The following is a 19,189-nucleotide window of genomic DNA, read 5'->3' as shown; positions in this document are numbered from 1 at the left end:
TCCCTGTGACAACATCGGTTTCCTCCAGGTGCTCCGGTTTCCTCCCACAGTCTAAAGTTGGTAAGTTAATTGGTCATTGTAAATTGTACCGTGATTAGGCTAGGGTTAAAATGGGGGTTGCTGGGCAGCGTGGCTCAAAAGGCCTATTCTGCACTGTAGCTCAATAAAGTAAAATAAAACTGATATTATTGTACCTACCTCAACCACTTCTTCTGGCAGATTTTCCATATACTTACCACACTTGGTGTGAAAAAGTTGCCCCTCAGGTCCCTTTCAAATCGTTTCCCAGCACCCCATCTGTGCCTCTAGTTTTAGGCAATAGACAATAGGTGCTGAAGTAGACCATTTGGCCCTTCGAGCCTGCACTGCCATTTTGAGATCATGGCTGATCAACTATTATCAATATCCAGTTCCTGCCTTGTCCCCATATCCCTTGATTCCCCTATCCATAAGATACCTATCTAGCTCCTTCTTGAAAGCATCCAGAGAATTGGCCTCCACTACCTTCCGAGGCAGTGCATTCCAGACCCCCACAACTCTCTGGGAGAAGAAGTTTTTCCTTAACTCTGTCCTAAATGACCTACCCTTTATTCTCAAACCATGCCCTCTGGTACTGGACTCTCCCAGCATCTGGAACATATTTCCTGCCTCTATCTTGTCCAATCCCTTAATAATCTTATATGTTTCAATCAGATCCCCTCTCAATCTCCTTAATTCCAGCGTATACAAGCCCAGTCTCTCTAACCTCTCTGCAAAAGACAGTCCAGACATCCCAAGAATTAACCTCGTGAATCTACGCTGCACTTCCTCTACAACCAGGATGTCCTTCCTTAACCCTGGAGGCCAAGACTGTACACAATACTTCAGGTGTGATCTCACCAGGGCTCTGTACAAATGCAAGAGGATTTCCTTGCTCTTGTACTCAATTCCCTTTGTAATAAAGGCCAACATTCCATTAGCCTTCTTCACTGCCTGCTGCACTTGCTCATTCACCTTCAGTGACTGATGAACAAGGACTCCTAGATCTCTTTGTATTTCTCCCTTATGTAACTCTACACCATTCAGATAATAATCTGTTTTCCTGTTCTTACTCCCGAAGTGGATAACCTCACACTTATTCGCATTAAACGTCATCTGCCAAGTATCTGCCCACTCACCCAGCCAATCCAAGTCACCCTGAATTCTCCTAACATCCTCATCACATGTCACACTGCCACCCAGCTTAGTATCATCAGCAAATTTGCTGATGTAATTTTCAATGCCTTCATCCAAATCGTTGACGTAAATTGTAAACAGCTATGGTCCCAATACCGAGCCCAGTGGCACCCCATTAGTCACCACCTGCCATTCCGAGAAACACCCATTCACCGCTACCCTTTGCTTTCTATCTGCCAACCAGTTTTCTATCCATGTCAATGTCTTCCCCCCGATGCCCTGAGCTTTGATTTTACCCACCAATCTCCTATGTGGGACCTTATCAAATGCCTTCTGAAAATCGAGGTACACTACATCCACTGGATCTCCCCCGTCTAACTTCCTGGTTACATCCTCGAAAAACTCCAACAGATTAGTCAAGCATGATTTATCCTTGGTAAATCCATGCTGGCTCGGCCCAATCCTATCACTGCTATCTAGATATGCCACTATTTCATCCTTAATAATGGACTCTAGCATCTTCCCCACCACCGATGTCAGGCTGACAGGTCGATAGTTCTCTGTTTTCTCCCTCCCTCCCACTACCCTGGAAAAAAAAAGGCTGCCACCATCCACCTTATGCTGACTTCATTCCAAGTCAGATCATTGGTCAATGATATAATGTGGGGAACTTTGATTTCTTTACAAGTCAGTGAGCAGAAAGAGAAATCTCAGCTGATTCCTTTCCACAGGCTGAAAGTGTGAATGTTATTTTCTTTGGCCTACAAATTGAAACCAGGCAAGGAACAAGTTTGGTTAGGAATAATATACCCTTAATTTAGCACTACATAGTACAATACAAAAAAAAAAGAATTACAAGAGGGTACAAGGTGGGCAAGAGCTTTTCACTCAGATTGCAATTCTGAAAATGACTGCAATGACAAAAATATTCTCCACTTCAGCTCTCAAACATTAACACAACTAAAGGTTATTCATCAGAACATCCACAAAATGTTTTTGCCTAATAAAAATAAAACCTCATATTCTGTACCTAAAATCATGTTCTCTGATGTGAGTTGATCCTTAGCTTCCTGAAACTCTCGACGCATCTGTGATAACTGAGCTTCGTATCTCTCCTTCTCAGTTTCCTTGGATTGTATCAAATCATCTACTTTGTCATTCAGATCAGTGATCTCATCAATTCTCTGATTCAGGCCCTTCTTCAGATAGGCAATAACATCTTGCAAGTCTTTGCTAAGTTGTTCGTGCTTTTCTTCAGAATCGGTCTTTGTCACTTCCAATTCATCCAGTCTCCGTTGGTACCTTAACAGTATCATGTTAATGTGTGTTATTGAAATAGATAGGAAGAATGCATATTATATACTCAGTAACTTTTATTATTTATAAATATTTGAAAAAGTTTAATTTTCTGGTACACAAAGTATTGTGATTATTACAGCAGAACCATTTGTCCTACAATACAGGTGGTGTAGGAACCATAATCAAGCTCTGTTTTACAAGAAATGCTCTGATTTACAAATTCACATACGGGTACAGTTCCATTGGTGCTAATCAACATCTACTGGTCTTCAAAGCTAATAATAAGCTTCAGACATAAGACTAAGTATTAATATTAGTGAACACTACACCCAAGTCTGGTTTCCACTCAACACTCACAAACTGCAGTGTTCAGACTGAGAGACAGCGTGGCGTTGCACGGAACAAAAACTGATTAAAATATTTTTTGGGTCACAATGGCCTGCAGTCATTTAAAGGCAATCAACTTAAACCTGTTAGCTCAGCAAAGTTTGTCATCAGAATAAATCTTTATTCGTTAACAGCTAGCAGCTTCTTTTTAAAGTCCATGGTAAAAAGCTTCTAGCAAACTGCTTGTTGTAGCAGGTCCCAAGTTTACAGACCATCAAATGAAAACATCAAAAGGTACTGTTAGTACATTCACAAGATGAAAATGCAGTCTCAAAATGCATTTCTTAAGCATCCCTCAGCAAATCTGCCATTTACACTGGATTCCTCAAATGTACTGATATCTAAACATCCTATAATCTTTGATAACTGGCAGCATCTGCAGGGAACAACCAACACTGCCTTCCCTGTGGAGCATTTTCTGATTATATTTCAAATTTACAGCTTCTACTATTAGGATGAAAAAAAAATCAAGAAGTCTTCCATTGTCTAAAGCACTAATCCCATTTGGGGTCCAAATCAGATGGGAGTGGAGGAGTGGGTACACAAAGGACCAAAGAAAATGACATGTAAGAAATCAATTATCACTATTCAGTCAAGGATTAAAAGCAAAATAATCCTGGCAATATTCAGCAGGTCACCCAGCATCTATGGAATGAGAATGAGTCAACATTTCAGGTTGATGTTTTAGAGGATGGAGAAGGATTTTCAATCACAACTGATCTTTCTGGAGATGCAAATTAGATAACAACAACACAGGGGTAAAGATCGACCAACAATGACAACGTTGAGAACTGAAACACTGCAGATGCTGGAAATCTGAAATGAAAACAGAATATTCACCACATCTTACAGCAAATATGTCCAGAGAAAAGCTGTAATGTGTGAAGTTAGAAAGTTCCTCACGTGTAGCATGGGTGCAGACACACCCAGCCCTGAGTCTGAGCCACCAGTCAAGGTAATTTGATTCCAAATAATTGGCTTATTGATCATTACAAAATGTCTCTTCAGTGTTTCCTCAATCCTTCCCCTCTCCCTTCCCCTTTTACCCCCAACTATGATTCCCTCCTGCCCCCTTCCCACTCTCAGTCCACAATAGAGCCCCATGTCAGAATCAGATTTATCATCATTCACACATCATGAAATTTGTTTTTGTTTTTTTTGCAGCAGTACAGTGCAATACATAAAGTTAGTACAGAACAGTGTAAATGTCAGGCACACTAGATATATATAGATACCCAAGATTTCTGCACAGTAGTGTATATAGTGATAGGTAACGGGAAGCTAGTATCACACTTGCCAGCAGAATGGAAGCATTCTGACAGATAGTCATCCTACCTGTATTTGGTTTCTCCAGGAGAGCACCTAGTACAGTACACTGAATAGGAAGAGGCACAAGTGATTTCCATTTCACCTGGCAGTGGTATTTGGGCCCCAGGTAAGATTAAATAGCCAGGTGTTGGTGTTCTGCTAGATACATGAGTACTACAATGAGAAGGGAGTGTAAACATTAGTTTCCACTCAAGAACACGAGTTATAGAGTCCTTAAGAGCGAGCTCACAGACTGTGGAATCAGTTCAGTGTGGGATGAATGAAGTTGTCCTCTCTAGATCTGATGATGGGGTGGTAAATTGGATTAGTAAGTATGCAGATGATAATAAGGTAGGTGGCGTTGTGGATAATGAAGTAGGTTTTCAAAGTTTGCAGAGAGATTTAGGCCAGTTAGAAGAGTGGGCTGAGCAATAGCAGATGGAGTTTAATGCTGATAAGTGTGAGGTGCCACATTTTGGTAGGAATAATCCAAATAGAACATACACGGTAAATGGCAGGGCATTGAAAAATGCAGTAGAACAGAGTGATCTAGGAATAATGGTGCATAGTTCCCTTAAGGTAGAATCTCATGTGGATAGGGTGGTGAAGAAAGCTTTTGGTATGTTGGCCTTTATAAATCAGAGCATTGAGTATAGGAATTGGGATGTAATGTTAAAAATGTACAAGGCTATGTATAGCCTTATACATATAGCTTATATAAATGTATAAGGCTGAATTTGGAGTATTGTGTACAGTTCTGGTCACCAAATTATAGGAAAGATGTCAACAAAATAGAGAGAGTACAGAGAAGATTTACTAGAATGTTAACTGGGTTTCAGCACCTAAGTTACAGGGAGAGATTGAACAAGTTAGGTCTTTATTCTTTGGAGCGTAGAATGTTGAGGGGGGACTTGATAGAGGTATTTAAAATTATGAGGGGGATAGATAGGGTTGACGTGGATAGGCTTTTTCCATTGCGAGTACGGGAGATTCAAACAAGAGGACATGAGTTGAGACTTAGGGGGCAAAAGTTTAAGGGTAACACATGAGGGGGAATTTCTTTACTCAGACAGTGGTAGCTGTGTGGAATGAGCTTCCAGTAGAAGCGGTAGAGGCAGGTTCGGTATTGTCATTTAAAGCAAAATAGGATAGGTATATGGACAGGAAAGGAATGGAGGGTTAAGGGCTGAGTGCAGGTCAGTGAGATTAGGTGAGAGTAAGCATTCGGCATGGACTAGAAGGGCCGAGATGGCCAGTTTCCGTGCTGTAATTGTTATATGGTTACAGTTCAAGAGCCTGATGACTGAAGGGTAATAACTGTTCTGGAAGCTGATTCAAAGGTCCTGTGGCTCCTTCCTGATAGCAGCAGCGAGAAGAGAGGACGGTCTGGATGGTGTTTTTCTTTTGATACCACTCCTTGTAGGTGTGCTCAATGGTGGGGAGAATTTCTCTGTGATGGACTGAGTCTATCCACTACTCTTTGTAGGTTTTTTCCTCCTGTTCAAGGGAATTGATGTTCCCGTACCAGGTCGTGATGCAACCAATCATGGCAGAAGTAGATAATTCCTTTTCAGCAAAGGATAAAGGAGGATGTTAAGAGGCTTGAAAGCAACTAACATACAGTGAACAAGTGGTCCAAAAATACTCTAACGCAGTATAACATTGGATAAATAGGTTACCCATGATCCAAGATTGAAAAGCACTGATGTATGAAGAGACTTTGTGCTCTTATGCACCAGTCAACGCAAGGAGAAATGCAGGTGAACAGGTAGTTAAAGTAGCAAACATTACTTCCTGTCATAGAAACACGATTTGAACATGAGAGTTTACTGCAATGTTGTGGAGCCCTCCACAGTCATACAGGCCTTTTGCCCCAAATGGTTCACATCAACCAAAATTCCATGTCCAAGCTCATCCAATTTGCCACCACTTGGCCCAAAACCTTCTAAACCCTTCCAATTCAATTGTATTTTAAAGGTTGTTGTATACCTGCCTCACCCACTTCCTCTGGCAGCTGACTCCACAAAGATACCACCGTTGTGTAAAAAAAAGTCATGCCTCAAGTTCCTCTTAAATCTTTTCCCTATGACTGTAAACCTACACCCTCTAGTTCTTCATACCTCAGATCTGGGCAAAAACTCTGTGCATTCACCCCATCTATGCCACTCGATTTTATACATGGCTATGATCACCTCTCAGTCTCCCACACTCTAAAAAATAAAGTCCTAGCTTGTCCAAGCTCTTCCTATAATGCAGTCCCTCAAGTCTTAGAAGTATCCTTGTAATTAAACTGGAAGAAGTGTAAAACATATTATATCTTTCCTACAGCAGGGAACAGTATACTCAAACTGCAGACTCGCCAGCACCCTATATAACTGCACCATGATCTCACAACTGTTATTATACAACTTATGAAGGTCAACATGCCAAAATCATTCTTTCCCACCCTCTACCTACAACTCCACTTTCAGTGAACCAAGCATTTGTAGTCCAAGTTTGCTCTGTCCCCAGTGCCTACTGTTCAATCTGAAAGACCTACCTGGATTTGACTTGCCATAATGCAATACCTTACACATATCCTTTTTCTTTTCAAATCTTTTTATTATTATTATTATTCAAAAATAGCACAAGTACAGCAAAGTAACAACACTTACAATGCCTCATAAAAGAGGAAATTATCTTAAGGATTGAAAATTTTGTGAATAAAAAAAAACCCTACTAAGCAAGAAAAGTGAGGGGAAAAAAGAAACCCATTGGAGGTACAACCCCGGAGCCATGCGTCATACAAAAACATTCTAAAAACAAACATCAAACCGCCAGCAAGAAAAAAAGATATATCAAAAAAATTTACATTTAGATCATGGAGGAAATCTATCAGTTAACTGAAATGATAATAACGAGCAAATGAGCCCCATCTCTTCTCAAAATCAAATAAAGGTTCAAAGGTTCGACTTCTAATTTTCTCCAAACTAAGACACAACATTACTTGAGAGAACCATTGTGGCAAAGTAGGAACTGATATATCCTTCCATTTCAACAAGATGGCCCTCCTAGCTATCAATGTAACAAACACAACAACATGTTGGTCAGACACAGAAATACCTGGATATTTTGAGGAATTATTCCAAAAAGCACAGTCAATTTATTAGGTTGTAAATTGATTCTGAGTGCTTTAGAAATTGTCAAAAAGACTGACTTCCAAAACTGTTTTAATATAGAACATGTCCAGAATATATGTGTCAGTGTAGCTATCTCAGTTTTATATGTATCACAATACTTGTCAACATTGGGAAATATTTTAGAAAGTCTCTCCTTCGTCAAATGGTAACCAAATGGTAACCTATATCCTGTGGTTAAGCACTCTTTACAAATTTGGATCCAGTTCCACAATTTTTTTAATCTTAAAAAATTCAAACTTTGTAGTATAATTTATCTTAATTACTTTTTTAAACCTTCTTGGAGTGATCCAATTTTTTTACTTTGGAAAAATAAAGGTATTAATTCTTTTTTGGATTTACTTAAAGAAAGCAGATTGATATCTTTTGAACAATTAGTCAATAAGAATTCTCTCTCATATTCACACTTTTTACAATATCTTCAAGACATTTTTTACAAAAATATTTAAGTAATTTTCCTTACATATTGGAGGCTGACTTGTTAGATACTATTATGAATATGAACCCTTCATTGAAAGGTTCTACTGGAAGAATTTATAATTTATTATTACAATGGGATAAGCGTCCTTTATTTAAGATTAAACAGGACTGGGAGAAGGAAATCAATTTGACTTATATATGGGAAGATGGGACACGGATTCTGAAGCTGGCTAACTCTTTTTCAATCTGTGCTAGTCATTCACTGACTCACACATATCCTAATTAAACTCCATTTGCTATTCCCTGGCCCACTCAAGATCTCCCTGTAATTCTTGATAACCTTCTTCATTGTTTACTATACCCCTATTTTAATGCCTTTTGCAAACTTACAACCATACCTTGAACACTCTTATCCATATTATTGATATAGATGACAAACAACAATGAGCACAGCACCAAATCCTGAGGCACACCATTAGCCATGGGACTCGAGTCCACAAAACAACCTTTTATCATTACCTTTGCTTTCCACCATCAAGCCAATTGCATATCCAATTAGCCAGCTGTCCCTGGATTTCATGTGATCTAGCCTTCCCAAGCAACCTACCATATGAACTTTAATATCAAAAGCTTTACTCAACTCCATTTGAACCACATCTACCACTCTACCCATTATCAACTTTCCTGATTACCTCATTGAAAAACTTAGTTATGTTCACAAGACATGATCTTCCATGCACAAAGCTACACTAACAACTCCTAGCCAAACCTTGCCTTTCCAAACAGGCATAGATCTTATCCCTCAGAATCTTCTCCACTATCTTTCCTACCACACGTTAAATTGAGAGGCCTATAGTTTCCAAGTTTCTCTTTGTTACCCTTCTTAAATAAAAGCACAACTTTCACTACCCTCCAGTCTACCAGCACTTCATCCCAGGCTAAAGAGATCTCAGCCAGTACCCCCACGATTTGTTCTCCAGCCTCCAACAGTGTTGTTGGATAAACCTGGTCAGGCCTTGGAGATCTGTGTGATCACACAGGGTACTCTGTATAATTCTGATGTCTTAACTCAAGGATAAGTGAGAGTGCAAAGGTTAATCAAATTAATTCTTGGAATAGAAGGCCTGCTGTATGAGATTAGGCTTAAATTTATTTGAGCTATCTTTAACCTCTTGCATCACAGTCTGAGGCAAGCAACTGCTCCAAACAGGCTTCAATTATACTGGTGTCTAAGAAGAATGTGGTAACGTGCCTCAATGACAATCATCCAATAGCACTTACATCCACTGTGATGAAGTATTTTGAGAGGTTGGTGATGAAACATATTATCTCCTGCACAACAGGTCCACAGCAGATGCCAATTCATTGGTTTTTCTCTCAACCCTGGGATAGCTGGACAGCAAAGATGCATCCATCAGGATGCTCTTTATTGACAACAGCTCAGTAGTCAACTCAATACCACCATCCCCTCAAAACTAATCAACAAGCTTCAAGATCTTGACCTCAAGACCTCTTGTGCAATTGGATCCTCAATTTCCTCAGTTGCGGACCCCAGTCACTTCAGATAGGCAACAACATCTCCTCCACAATCTCCATCAGCACAAATGCACAAAGCAGGGACTTCCGGTAAGATGGCGATTGCTTAGCTGCTCCGAACTTTTGTTCCGTTACTGTCGCTATCTTTGCACTAAATGTCTCCATTTTTTAAACCTTAGTCGGGAACTTTTTCGGTACCTCTTACTTGCCTGTGAACACCTCTAACTTACAATGTCTAGCAAGAGCTCTAAATCCGGGAGAAAGGAAGCTCCGGCTCTCTCAGACGTGACCCTGGCTGCGCTTGGTCAGCTCCGAGACGAAATCTTAAAGGAATTCAAAACCACTTTCAAACAGTTGGAGGTCAAGATTGATCAAATCAACAACAAGGTGGGCAAACATGCCCAACACTTATCTCGCATCGATTCGACTTCTGAAGATTTAGAAAGTCGTGTTCGATACTTGGAGACTCTCCGTTCCAGCTTGGAGGAAAAGTGTAACAAACTCCTTTTCAAAACGGTGGATCTCGAAAATCACAGCAGACACTGCAATCTTAGAATTCTTGGATTGCCAGAGGCCACCGAACAGGGATCAACAGTGAAGTTTTTCGCCGAGTTTCTCTGTGAGATATTCGGGAAAGATTTGCTCCCGAACCCGTCTGAGCTCGAACAGGCACACTGGGTCCACGTTCCCCCCGGAATTCTGGGCAATCGCCCGCGACCAGTAATCTTGTGCTTCCATCAATACCAGGTAAAACACCGTCTGATCGTAGAGGCACGTCGCAGAGGTTCTTTTATTTTCCAGGATACAACCATTCGCTTTGTGGAAGATTTTGCACCCCAGACCTTAAAGATGCGCGCTGAGTTTAAAGGCGCAATGAAAGTGCCTTTTGATCGTGGTTTTAAACCTTTGCTTCGTTCCCCTGCTGATCTACGAATCAAACTTAACACTGGGAAATACAAATGGTTTAAGTCAGCCAAGGAAACTGAAGCATTTGTGGCAAGTCTTCCGGCTATCCAGCCATCTTCGGAACCCAATCAGACCTCCTAAAATGGTGGATAAGTACTTCTCCTGGTAAAATTACTTTTTCTGGACTCAGACTTTACTTGAATCATTCAGACATTATTCACCGAAACTCTAAGGGCTGTTGACAATCTCTCCCTGGATTTGGTGTGTGTGAAATCTATCTTTTATTGTACAACTTTATCTACAGAGTTCTACAACTGACTTTAATTTGTTTTGGAGGTTTGAAGTCTTCAGTGAAGGCCTTCCTGTTTGTTGGTTCACAGTTTAATTGCCGATCTATTTTTCCTTCTTTTTATATTTATTTATTTTATTATACTTTTTTTCTTTTCTTCACCCCTTTTTTCTCATTTCTGAATTTTTTTCTCTCTTCTCTGTAAATGGTTGATAAATACTCGTCTTGAATTTATAATTTTCCCCTTCCTCTCCTTTTTTTATCCTTTTTTTTCCCTTTCTCTTACTTTATTCTTCTATAATTTTTTCGCTGGTAGGTTAGTTTTGGTCCTCTTCCGATTTTCTCTGTATTAAGTTTTATATTCCTGCAGAAGGTGTTCTAATCTGTAGTTATGTTTTTTAGTGCATAAACTAGTTACTATTTATTATAGAATTTATATGGAACTGCTGTTAATGATACAGATCTGGAAGTTGTATTTGGGTTAATTTTTTTGGTAGAGCTAGCTACTTGTTTTGGTAGCCGTCTAGTTTTGGGTTGTGTGGGTGGGGTGGATTTTCTAGTTCCAACATCACTTACTGTATATATTATATCTCTTTATTGCTCAGGACATGTATAGGTGCTGATTTTATGAATCTATGTTTACTTCTCTGCTCCCAGACTGCTATTGTACTGCTTGACTTTTTATATGCCTTCTGCCTTTTATACATTAGTAATCGATAATGGCTAGTGCACTTAAATTCGTGAGCTGGAATGTAAAGGGATTGAATCACCCTGTTAAAAGGAGGAAGGTATTCTCACATATCAAACAACTCAAAGCTGACATTGCTTTCCTTCAAGAAACTCATATTCGTTGTTCCGATAACTCCTGGCTTTTGTCAAAGTGGGCGTGTCAGCATTTTCATTCATCCTTTACCGCTAAAGGTAGGGGAGTCTCCATTCTTATTAACTCAAATATTCCTTTTGAAATCCATAATAAAATATCTGATATAAATGGCTGTTTTATTATTGTTTCTGGCAAACTATGTAACACTAAAGTTGCACTAGCAAATCTGTATGCCCACAACTTTGATGATGTTAATTTTTTTGAACAGTTTTTTTCCTCACTACCAGACTTAAACTCATACTCTCTTATACTGGATGGTGACTTTAATTGTTGGTTAGATCCCAATTTGGATCGATCGTCCTCTGTTACTAGACCACCTACTAAATCTGCCTTAGCTATCCAATCGTTTCTCTCTAATTATGGTATCTCTGATATATGGCGTTTCCTCCATCCTACGGAGAGAGATTATTATTTTTTCTCACATGTTCACCATACCTTCACTAGAATTGATTATTTCTTACTCGATAACCAACTTATTCCATTTGCCCACTCTTGTGACTATCAGAGTATACTGATCTCTGACCATGCCCCAATTACTCTCTCTCTGAATTTGCCTGGTCTCCCTCAGAGGAATAAACACTGGCGGTTTGATTCAACTTTACTATCGGATGATGATTTTTAAAAATTTATTAAGGATCAGATAACCTTTTATTTTAACACTAATACATCACCTGAAGTGCCATCCCAGATTGTCTGGGATGCCATGAAAGCATATCTGAGGGGGCAAATAATCTCTTACACAGCAAATCTCAACAGAAGATCCCGTGCAGATCGATTAGACCTCATTAACCAGATTAAAGAATTGGATCAAATATATGCCCAAACTAAGAACCCTGAATTATACAAGAAGTGTGTTGGACTCCAAACTAAATTTAACCTTCTGTCCACTCAACCTGTCGAACGCCAACTTCTCGAAAGCAAGAGTTGCCTTTACATTCATGGGGATAAGTCTGGTAAATTCCTAGCCAATCAGCTGAGGCGTTCCAAAGCCAAACAACATATTACAAAGATCCGGAAGGAGAACGGAGACTTTACATCGGATCATTTAGAAATTAATGACGCATTTAAAAATTTTTATTCTCGGCTTTATTCCTCTGAATCTCTGAATGACAATATCTCTGTTGATCAATTTTTACAGAATCTGAATATCCCCTCACTTTCATCTGATTTCAAAGCCAAACTCAATGCGCCTATGTCACTAGAAGAAATATCTACTGCAATTTCTGCACTATCCTCAGGGAAATCTCCTGGACCTGATGGATTTTATAAATCATTCTCTTCTCTTCTTTCTCCTCAGTTACTTTCAGTATTATCTGACTCGTTTAATTACACCAAATTGCCACCCTCTTTCAGTGAGGCATCTATTATTCTTTTTTAAAAAAAGAGCAAAGACCCAACAGAGTGTTCCTCGTATAGGCCGATCTCTCTGCTCAGTGTTGACGTAAAGATCTTAGCTAAAGTTTTGGCTCATAGATTAGAAACCGTCATTCCCTCCATTATCTCTGATGACCAAACAGGCTTTATTAAAAACTGTTTCCCTTTTTTTAACATTCGGCGTTTATTTAATATCTTATACTTATCTCCAACTGGGATTCCTGAATGTGTTATTTCCCTCGATGCGGAGAAAGCATTTGATCATATAGAGTGGAACTACCTTTTTGCAGTTTTAGAAAAATTTGACCTTGGCCAAAGTTTCATCTCTTGTATCCAATTGCTGTACCTGTGTCCTACTGCCTCTGTTTTAACCAATTTTCAGAAATCCCAAGTATTTAATCTCAAACGTGGCACCCGCCAGGGATGCCCCTTAAGTCCCTTTCTCTTTGATTTGGCTATGGAACCTCTGGCGATAGCATTTCGAAACTGCCCTGAATTGACTGGGATTTGGAGAGGGGGTGTTGAGCATAAACTTTCTCTCTATTCTGATGACTTATTACTCTTTCTTTCAAATCCGTCTATATCCTTACCTCTAATGTTTTCACTTCTTGACCAGTTTAGCCAGATCTCTGGCTATGAACTTAATTTACATAAGAGTGAACTTCTCCCAATTAATAAAGAAGCACAAGAACTAACATTTCATGATCTCCCTTTTAAAGCAGTCCATAATCAATTTACTTATCTTGGAATTACAGTCACAAGGAAGTTCAAAGATCTCTTTCGTGAAAACTTTGCCAATCTTTCATATGCTATAAAACAGAGTCTGGTACAATGGTCACCTCTATCTATGTCTTTGGTAGGTCGTATTAATGTTGTTAAAATGTATGTTCTTCCCAAATTTTTATATCTATTTCAGTCTATCCCAATTTTTATTCCTAAATCTTTTTTTGATTCCTTAGGCTCTATTATTTTGTCATATCTGTGGCAGAATAAGCGCGCTAGAATTAATAAAATCCATCTCCAAAAATCTAAAAAAAGAGGGTGGCATGGCTTTACCTAACTTTCGTTTATATTATTGGGCAGCTAATATACTTGTGCTACCTTCTGGTCTTTCTTCCATGGCCAACCCGAGTGCCCTAACTGGGTGGCGATGGAGCTGAGCTCCACTAAAGAATTATCTATCTCTGCATTTCTTGGCTCTGCACTCCCTGGTAGTCTGCCCAGATCAATAGCTAATCCTCTTGTTAGACACACTTTGCGCATATGGGCTCAGATCAGGAAATGCTATGGTTTCCAGGGGTTTTCCGTTTCCAGCCCTATTGCTCATAATCACCTTTTTTTTTACCTACTACATACGATTCAGCATTCCAGGTTTGGTATAGGAAGGGCATTAGACATTTTGAAGATCTTTTCATTGATAATCGCTTCGCTTCTTTTCAGCAGCTCTCTAAGTTCAATCTGCCCAATGCTCATTTTTTCAGATATCTCCAAATCCGACACTCTATTGCTCCTTTAATTCCTAACTTTCCTGAAATGCCTGCGAAAAATGCTATGGACCTATTTCTTTCCATGAATCCACTAGGTAAAGGCTTAATATCAATCATCCGAGATAAACTAGCAGTCTTACGTCGGGCCCCCATGGATAAAATCAAAATGGCCTGGGAGCAGGATTTAAATATCTCCTTATCTGAGGAGAGCTGGGATTCAGTTCTCAAATCGGTTAACTCAACCTCTCTTTGTGCTCGCCACTGCCTTTCACAGTTTAAGATTGTTCATAGAGCCCATTTGTCTAAATCTAAAATATCACGATTCTACCCTAGCGTTAGTCCGCTCAGTGATAAATGCAAGAGGGGCGTGGCTTCTCTCATCCATATGTACTGGTTCTGTCCTAGCTTGGAGAAATTCTGGAAAGATGTCTTCACTATGTTATCGTGTATTCTGAATCAGCACCTAGAACCAAACCCCTTAATTGCTCTGTTCAGTTTTTGGGGCGAGACAGATTTATTTCTGGGTCCGACCAAATGCCGAATATTATCCTTTGCCCCTCTCCTGGCTAGCCGCTTGATCCTCCTCAGATGGAGAGATGTTGCCCCACCCACTCATGCTCAATGGTTTAACGACATCATGGCCTGTTTGGACCTCGAAAAAATTCATTATTCAGTTCTCAATTTGGATCTAAAGTTCCATAAGGTCTGGGGACCTTTTATCGAGTATTTTCATAACCTTTCTCTTGACTAGGGTTTTTTTTTCTTTTAGGTCCCTTGCTTTCAGCTCCTTTTTTTTCTGTTAGAAGGCATTATTACCCTCTGTTCCTGAGTGTATTCACAGTCTGGGAGTTTGGCTGTCCTGACTTATACTCTCTATATTGTGTTGTGGTTGGTCTGGAGTTGCTGTTGTTTTTTCTTGTGTTGTGGGGCTTGGGGAGGACACTAAGCTTACTTGTCTTTAATTCAGGTGCTTTTTTTTTTGCTAAATTCTCTGCCTTTGTAGCATATTGTTATTGTATGCTTAATTTTGCACTGTTTTAATGTTCCTCATTGGGATTTGGGGTTTTTAATTTGTAAAATGTTTTGAAAAACTAATAAAAATTTTTTTAAAAATGCACAAAGCTCTGTGTTTAGCCCACACCAACCTCCTCCCCCCACTCTACTCACTTATGACTGTGAGGCTAAGCCTATCCCCAATGCCTTATTTAACTTTGCTAACTACACAACTACTAGCACTGGCCAAATCAATGGTGGTGACAAATCAGCATATAGGAGGACCATTGAAAACCTGGCTGAGTAGTATCATAACAACAACCTCTCACTCAATGTCAGCAAGACCAAGGAATCAATTATTGACTTCAGGAGGATGAAATCAGAGGTTCATAAGTCAATCTTTATCGGGGATCAGAGCTGGAGAGGGACTTGTTGTTGCTGTTCAGTCATTAGGTAAAGTCTGACTCTTTGTGAACTCAGGGTCCATACGGTTTTCATGGCAAGGTAAGGAAGTAGATCTTTCTTCCACTCAAATACTGCTACCTCCCAGGTCGGGACCCAGCTGGGTTTGAACTCAGGACCATCTTGCCTTGAAGTCCAGTACTGATGCCACTACACCACCAACTAGAGAGGGACAGCAACTTAGCAACTTTAAATTCCCCGGTTACCTTTTTAGAGGAGCTGTCCTGGACCTAGCACGCAAGTGCAATTACAAAGCAAACACAGCAGCACCTCTACTTTCTTAGAAGTTTGTGAAAATCCGGCATAATGTCTAAAACTTTGACAAACTTCTACAGATGTGTGGTAGAGAGTATATTGACTGGTTGCATCACAGCCTGATATGGAAACAACAACATCCAAGATCCCACAAAAAGTACTGGATACAGCCCAGTGCATCACGATCAATCACTCCTCACTACCTGCACATCTACAAGGAGAGTTGTCGCAGGAAAGCAGCATCCATCATCAAGGACCATCATCACACAGGTGTTGTCTTTAGGAAAAAGGTACAGGAATCTCAGGACCCACACCAGCAGAAACAAAAACAGTTATAACTCCTCAACCATTAGGCTCTTGAAACAGTGGGGGTAACTTCACTCAATTTTACTCACCCCATCACTGAACTGTTCCCACAACCTACAGACTCACTTCTAAGGACTCTTCATCTCATGTTCTTGATATTTATTGCTTATTTATATATTATTATTTCTTTCTTCTTTTTGTATTTGCATAGTTTGTTGTCTTTTGCACTTTGCTTGTCTGTTCCTCCTGTTGGGTGCAAACTTTCATTGATTCTATCATGCTTCTCGGATTTTCTATGTATGCCTGCAAGAAAGCAAATCTCGCTGTTGTATATGGTACATACATGTAATTTGATAAATAAATTTACTTTCAACTTTGCATGAAAATGGATCTAACTGATGTTTACAAGATAATGACAGGGATAGGCAGAATAGAAATGAAGAGGAGGCCGACAATAGAACAGGGGTCAGAGTCTTGAGTTTCAAGGCAGCAAATTTAGGATGAAGATAATTAAAACATCTTCAGGCAAGATAGAGGTGTGGAGGAGAACAGGATAGTGGAGCTTGAACCTATTGACTTCCCTACCAGATGGTTTGAAGAGGAACACAGAATGCATTTAAGTCAGATAAATGCAAATTGTATTAAGGGTTTGAAAACAGGAATCCAGTATTGAGCTAGATGATCAACCATGGTTGCCTTGAATGATGGAGACACTCCACAGGCTGAACAACCTAGTCTTGCTCCTACTTAACATATTTCAAAATTACCATGAGTAGACAGGAATTCAGAATTGAGGTGGCAATCAGATCACCAATAGTCTTGTTGAATGGAAAGACAACCTTGAAGGTTTTTTTCTTTATATTACTATTACTAGAAGTCTGAAAAGGCTTTGATTTGAAGCTTCTCATAGAAAAGCACAACATTTTTTAACAGTCATGTTAAAATTTCTGCTCCAAATTGGCATTGTTGCCTTTAGATAGTTTGTTCCGTTTTGGTGAGGTATTCAGTGGTGGTGGTTATATTTGTTACAACTTCAAAGTTTAAAAGTAAAATATATTATCAGAGTACATGCACTTCACCACTTACAACCTTAAGATTCTTTTTCTGTGGGCATACTTAGCAAATCTATAGAACAGTAACTGTAAACAGGATCAATGCACAACAAACGGTGCAAATGCAGATATAAATAAATATCAATAAATAGCAAACATGAAGTAATAAGATAAAGAGTCTTTGAAGTGAGAACATTGGTTGTGGGAACATTAGAATTAGAATGAGTGTCTTATCCCCTTCTGTTCAAGAGTCTGATAGTTGAGGGGTAGTAACTGTTCTTGAGCTTGGTGCTCTGAGTCCTGAGGCACCTGCACCTTCTACCTGATGGCAGCAGCAGTGGCCTGGGTGGTAAGGATCTTTGATGATGGATGCTGTGTTCCTACGACAACATTTCACGTAGGTGTGTTCAAAGGTTGGGAGGGTTTTACCTGTGATGTACTGGGCTGAGTCCTCTACATTTTGTAAGATTTTCCATTCAAAGGCATTGGTGTCCCCATACCAAGCTGGGCAGCACACTTTCCACAACACATCTGTAGGAGTGTGCCAAGGCTTTTGATAACATGTTGAATCTCTGCAGACTCCTCAGGAAGTAGAGGCACTGTCATTCTTTCTTCACAATTATATTTATATGATGGGTTCAGGACAGGTCCTGGGAGAGAGTGACATCCAGGAATGTAAGATTACTGACCCTCTCCACCTCTGATCCTCAGATGATTCATGGAACTCTGGTTTCCCTCATCCAAAGTCTACTATCAACTCCTTGGTCTTATTGACATTGGTGTAATAACAACAACCTCTCACTCAATCAGCCAACTTTTCAGTCTCCCTCCTGTATGCTGATTCATCATCCCCTTTGATACAGCCTGCAGTAGTGGTGTCATCAGCAAACTTATTCATCTTGTGATCTCTGCTGGTCCAACTGTGAAAGATCCTCACTTGTAACCCCATAGGCATGAGATTCCATTAACTCTTCTACATCATCCTGGATTACGCCATCAAACCAAACCTCATTTTCCAATTTAATGTCTGTTCAGAGACATCATCAACTTGTGGGGGTTCTGCTAGTATTTTCTGCAGAAACCTCTGATGTATAATTTAGTTGCAACTTTCCAGCTTTAAAACTATGATGCAGCCAATACCTATAGTTCTGTTACCGTTAGTACTTAGTTTAAACTGTATATCTGAATCCAGCGTTTATTTCAGCATTATAGTATTTTTGCATTGTGACAGTCCCTAATACTTTTCAGTTTCTGTGCCTATTATATACTTATATTCAATATCAATCCTCACCACCCACAACCCCAACACCAGCTGCAAACCTTTGCAGATTTACAGTATGTTTACATTCCACGCCGATAGCCCCCGTGGTAATTCTGTCCTTCATACAACATCCCACATCGGCTGCCCGCAGTCGGACCCTCCGCCACTCACCTGCTCACTCTGCTCTCCAGGTCCTTCACTTGGATGATGTAGAGCTCCTTCTCCACGGCGTTGAACGGCTCCACTTTCTCCCCGGCCGCGGCCGGGGAGACGGACCTCTCTTTCTTTTTGGGCGGCATGTTTCCAGCCGGATCGCTCACTCCGGCCCAGTCCGCGTCTCGTTGCTAACGCCCGCCGCTCCATGGCAACCGGGCTGTTTCTGACGCGTGCGCACATCACACGAGGTAGAAACTCGCGAGATTTAATCGCCGCATCCCAGCCGACGTGCGATTGATCAGTGAGTTTTATTGAAAGTTTTCTTGTGTATTTCAGCGCTGTCACTTTGGAGCAAATGTCCTCAGTAGGACATCGAGCAATGTTTCATTTCTCCTTCTGTACATTTTGAAAGAGAGAATATTAAAAAAGATTGAAGGTGCCCTGCAATTGTCAATGTTTTTAATCCAGGAGCCACGAGGTAGGA

At 40.1% G+C, this 19,189-nt stretch overlaps 1 protein-coding gene across 1 annotated transcript in view; it reads right to left on the bottom strand.

Annotated features, from left to right (window-relative positions):
• Window positions 1-18,904, bottom strand: part of cfap157 (cilia and flagella associated protein 157) — a 34,054-nt gene extending 15,150 nt beyond the window's left edge. Inside the window, exons 1-2 of the mRNA XM_059993708.1 lie at window positions 18,721-18,904; window positions 2,186-2,457 (exon numbers count right to left, since the gene is read on the bottom strand). Of these exons, the coding sequence (XP_059849691.1) occupies window positions 2,186-2,457; window positions 18,721-18,848 (400 nt within the window). The 5' untranslated portion in view covers window positions 18,849-18,904. The remainder of the gene's footprint in view (window positions 1-2,185; window positions 2,458-18,720) is intronic.
• Window positions 18,905-19,189: the final 285 nt, after the last annotated feature.

The sequence above is a fragment of the Hypanus sabinus genome, chromosome 18 (assembly GCF_030144855.1).
Source record: "Hypanus sabinus isolate sHypSab1 chromosome 18, sHypSab1.hap1, whole genome shotgun sequence".
NCBI classification, from domain to species: Eukaryota; Metazoa; Chordata; class Chondrichthyes; order Myliobatiformes; family Dasyatidae; genus Hypanus; species Hypanus sabinus.
The sequence above is the reverse complement of the archived record's forward strand: the minus strand, read 5'-3'. Positions and strand labels throughout refer to the sequence as shown.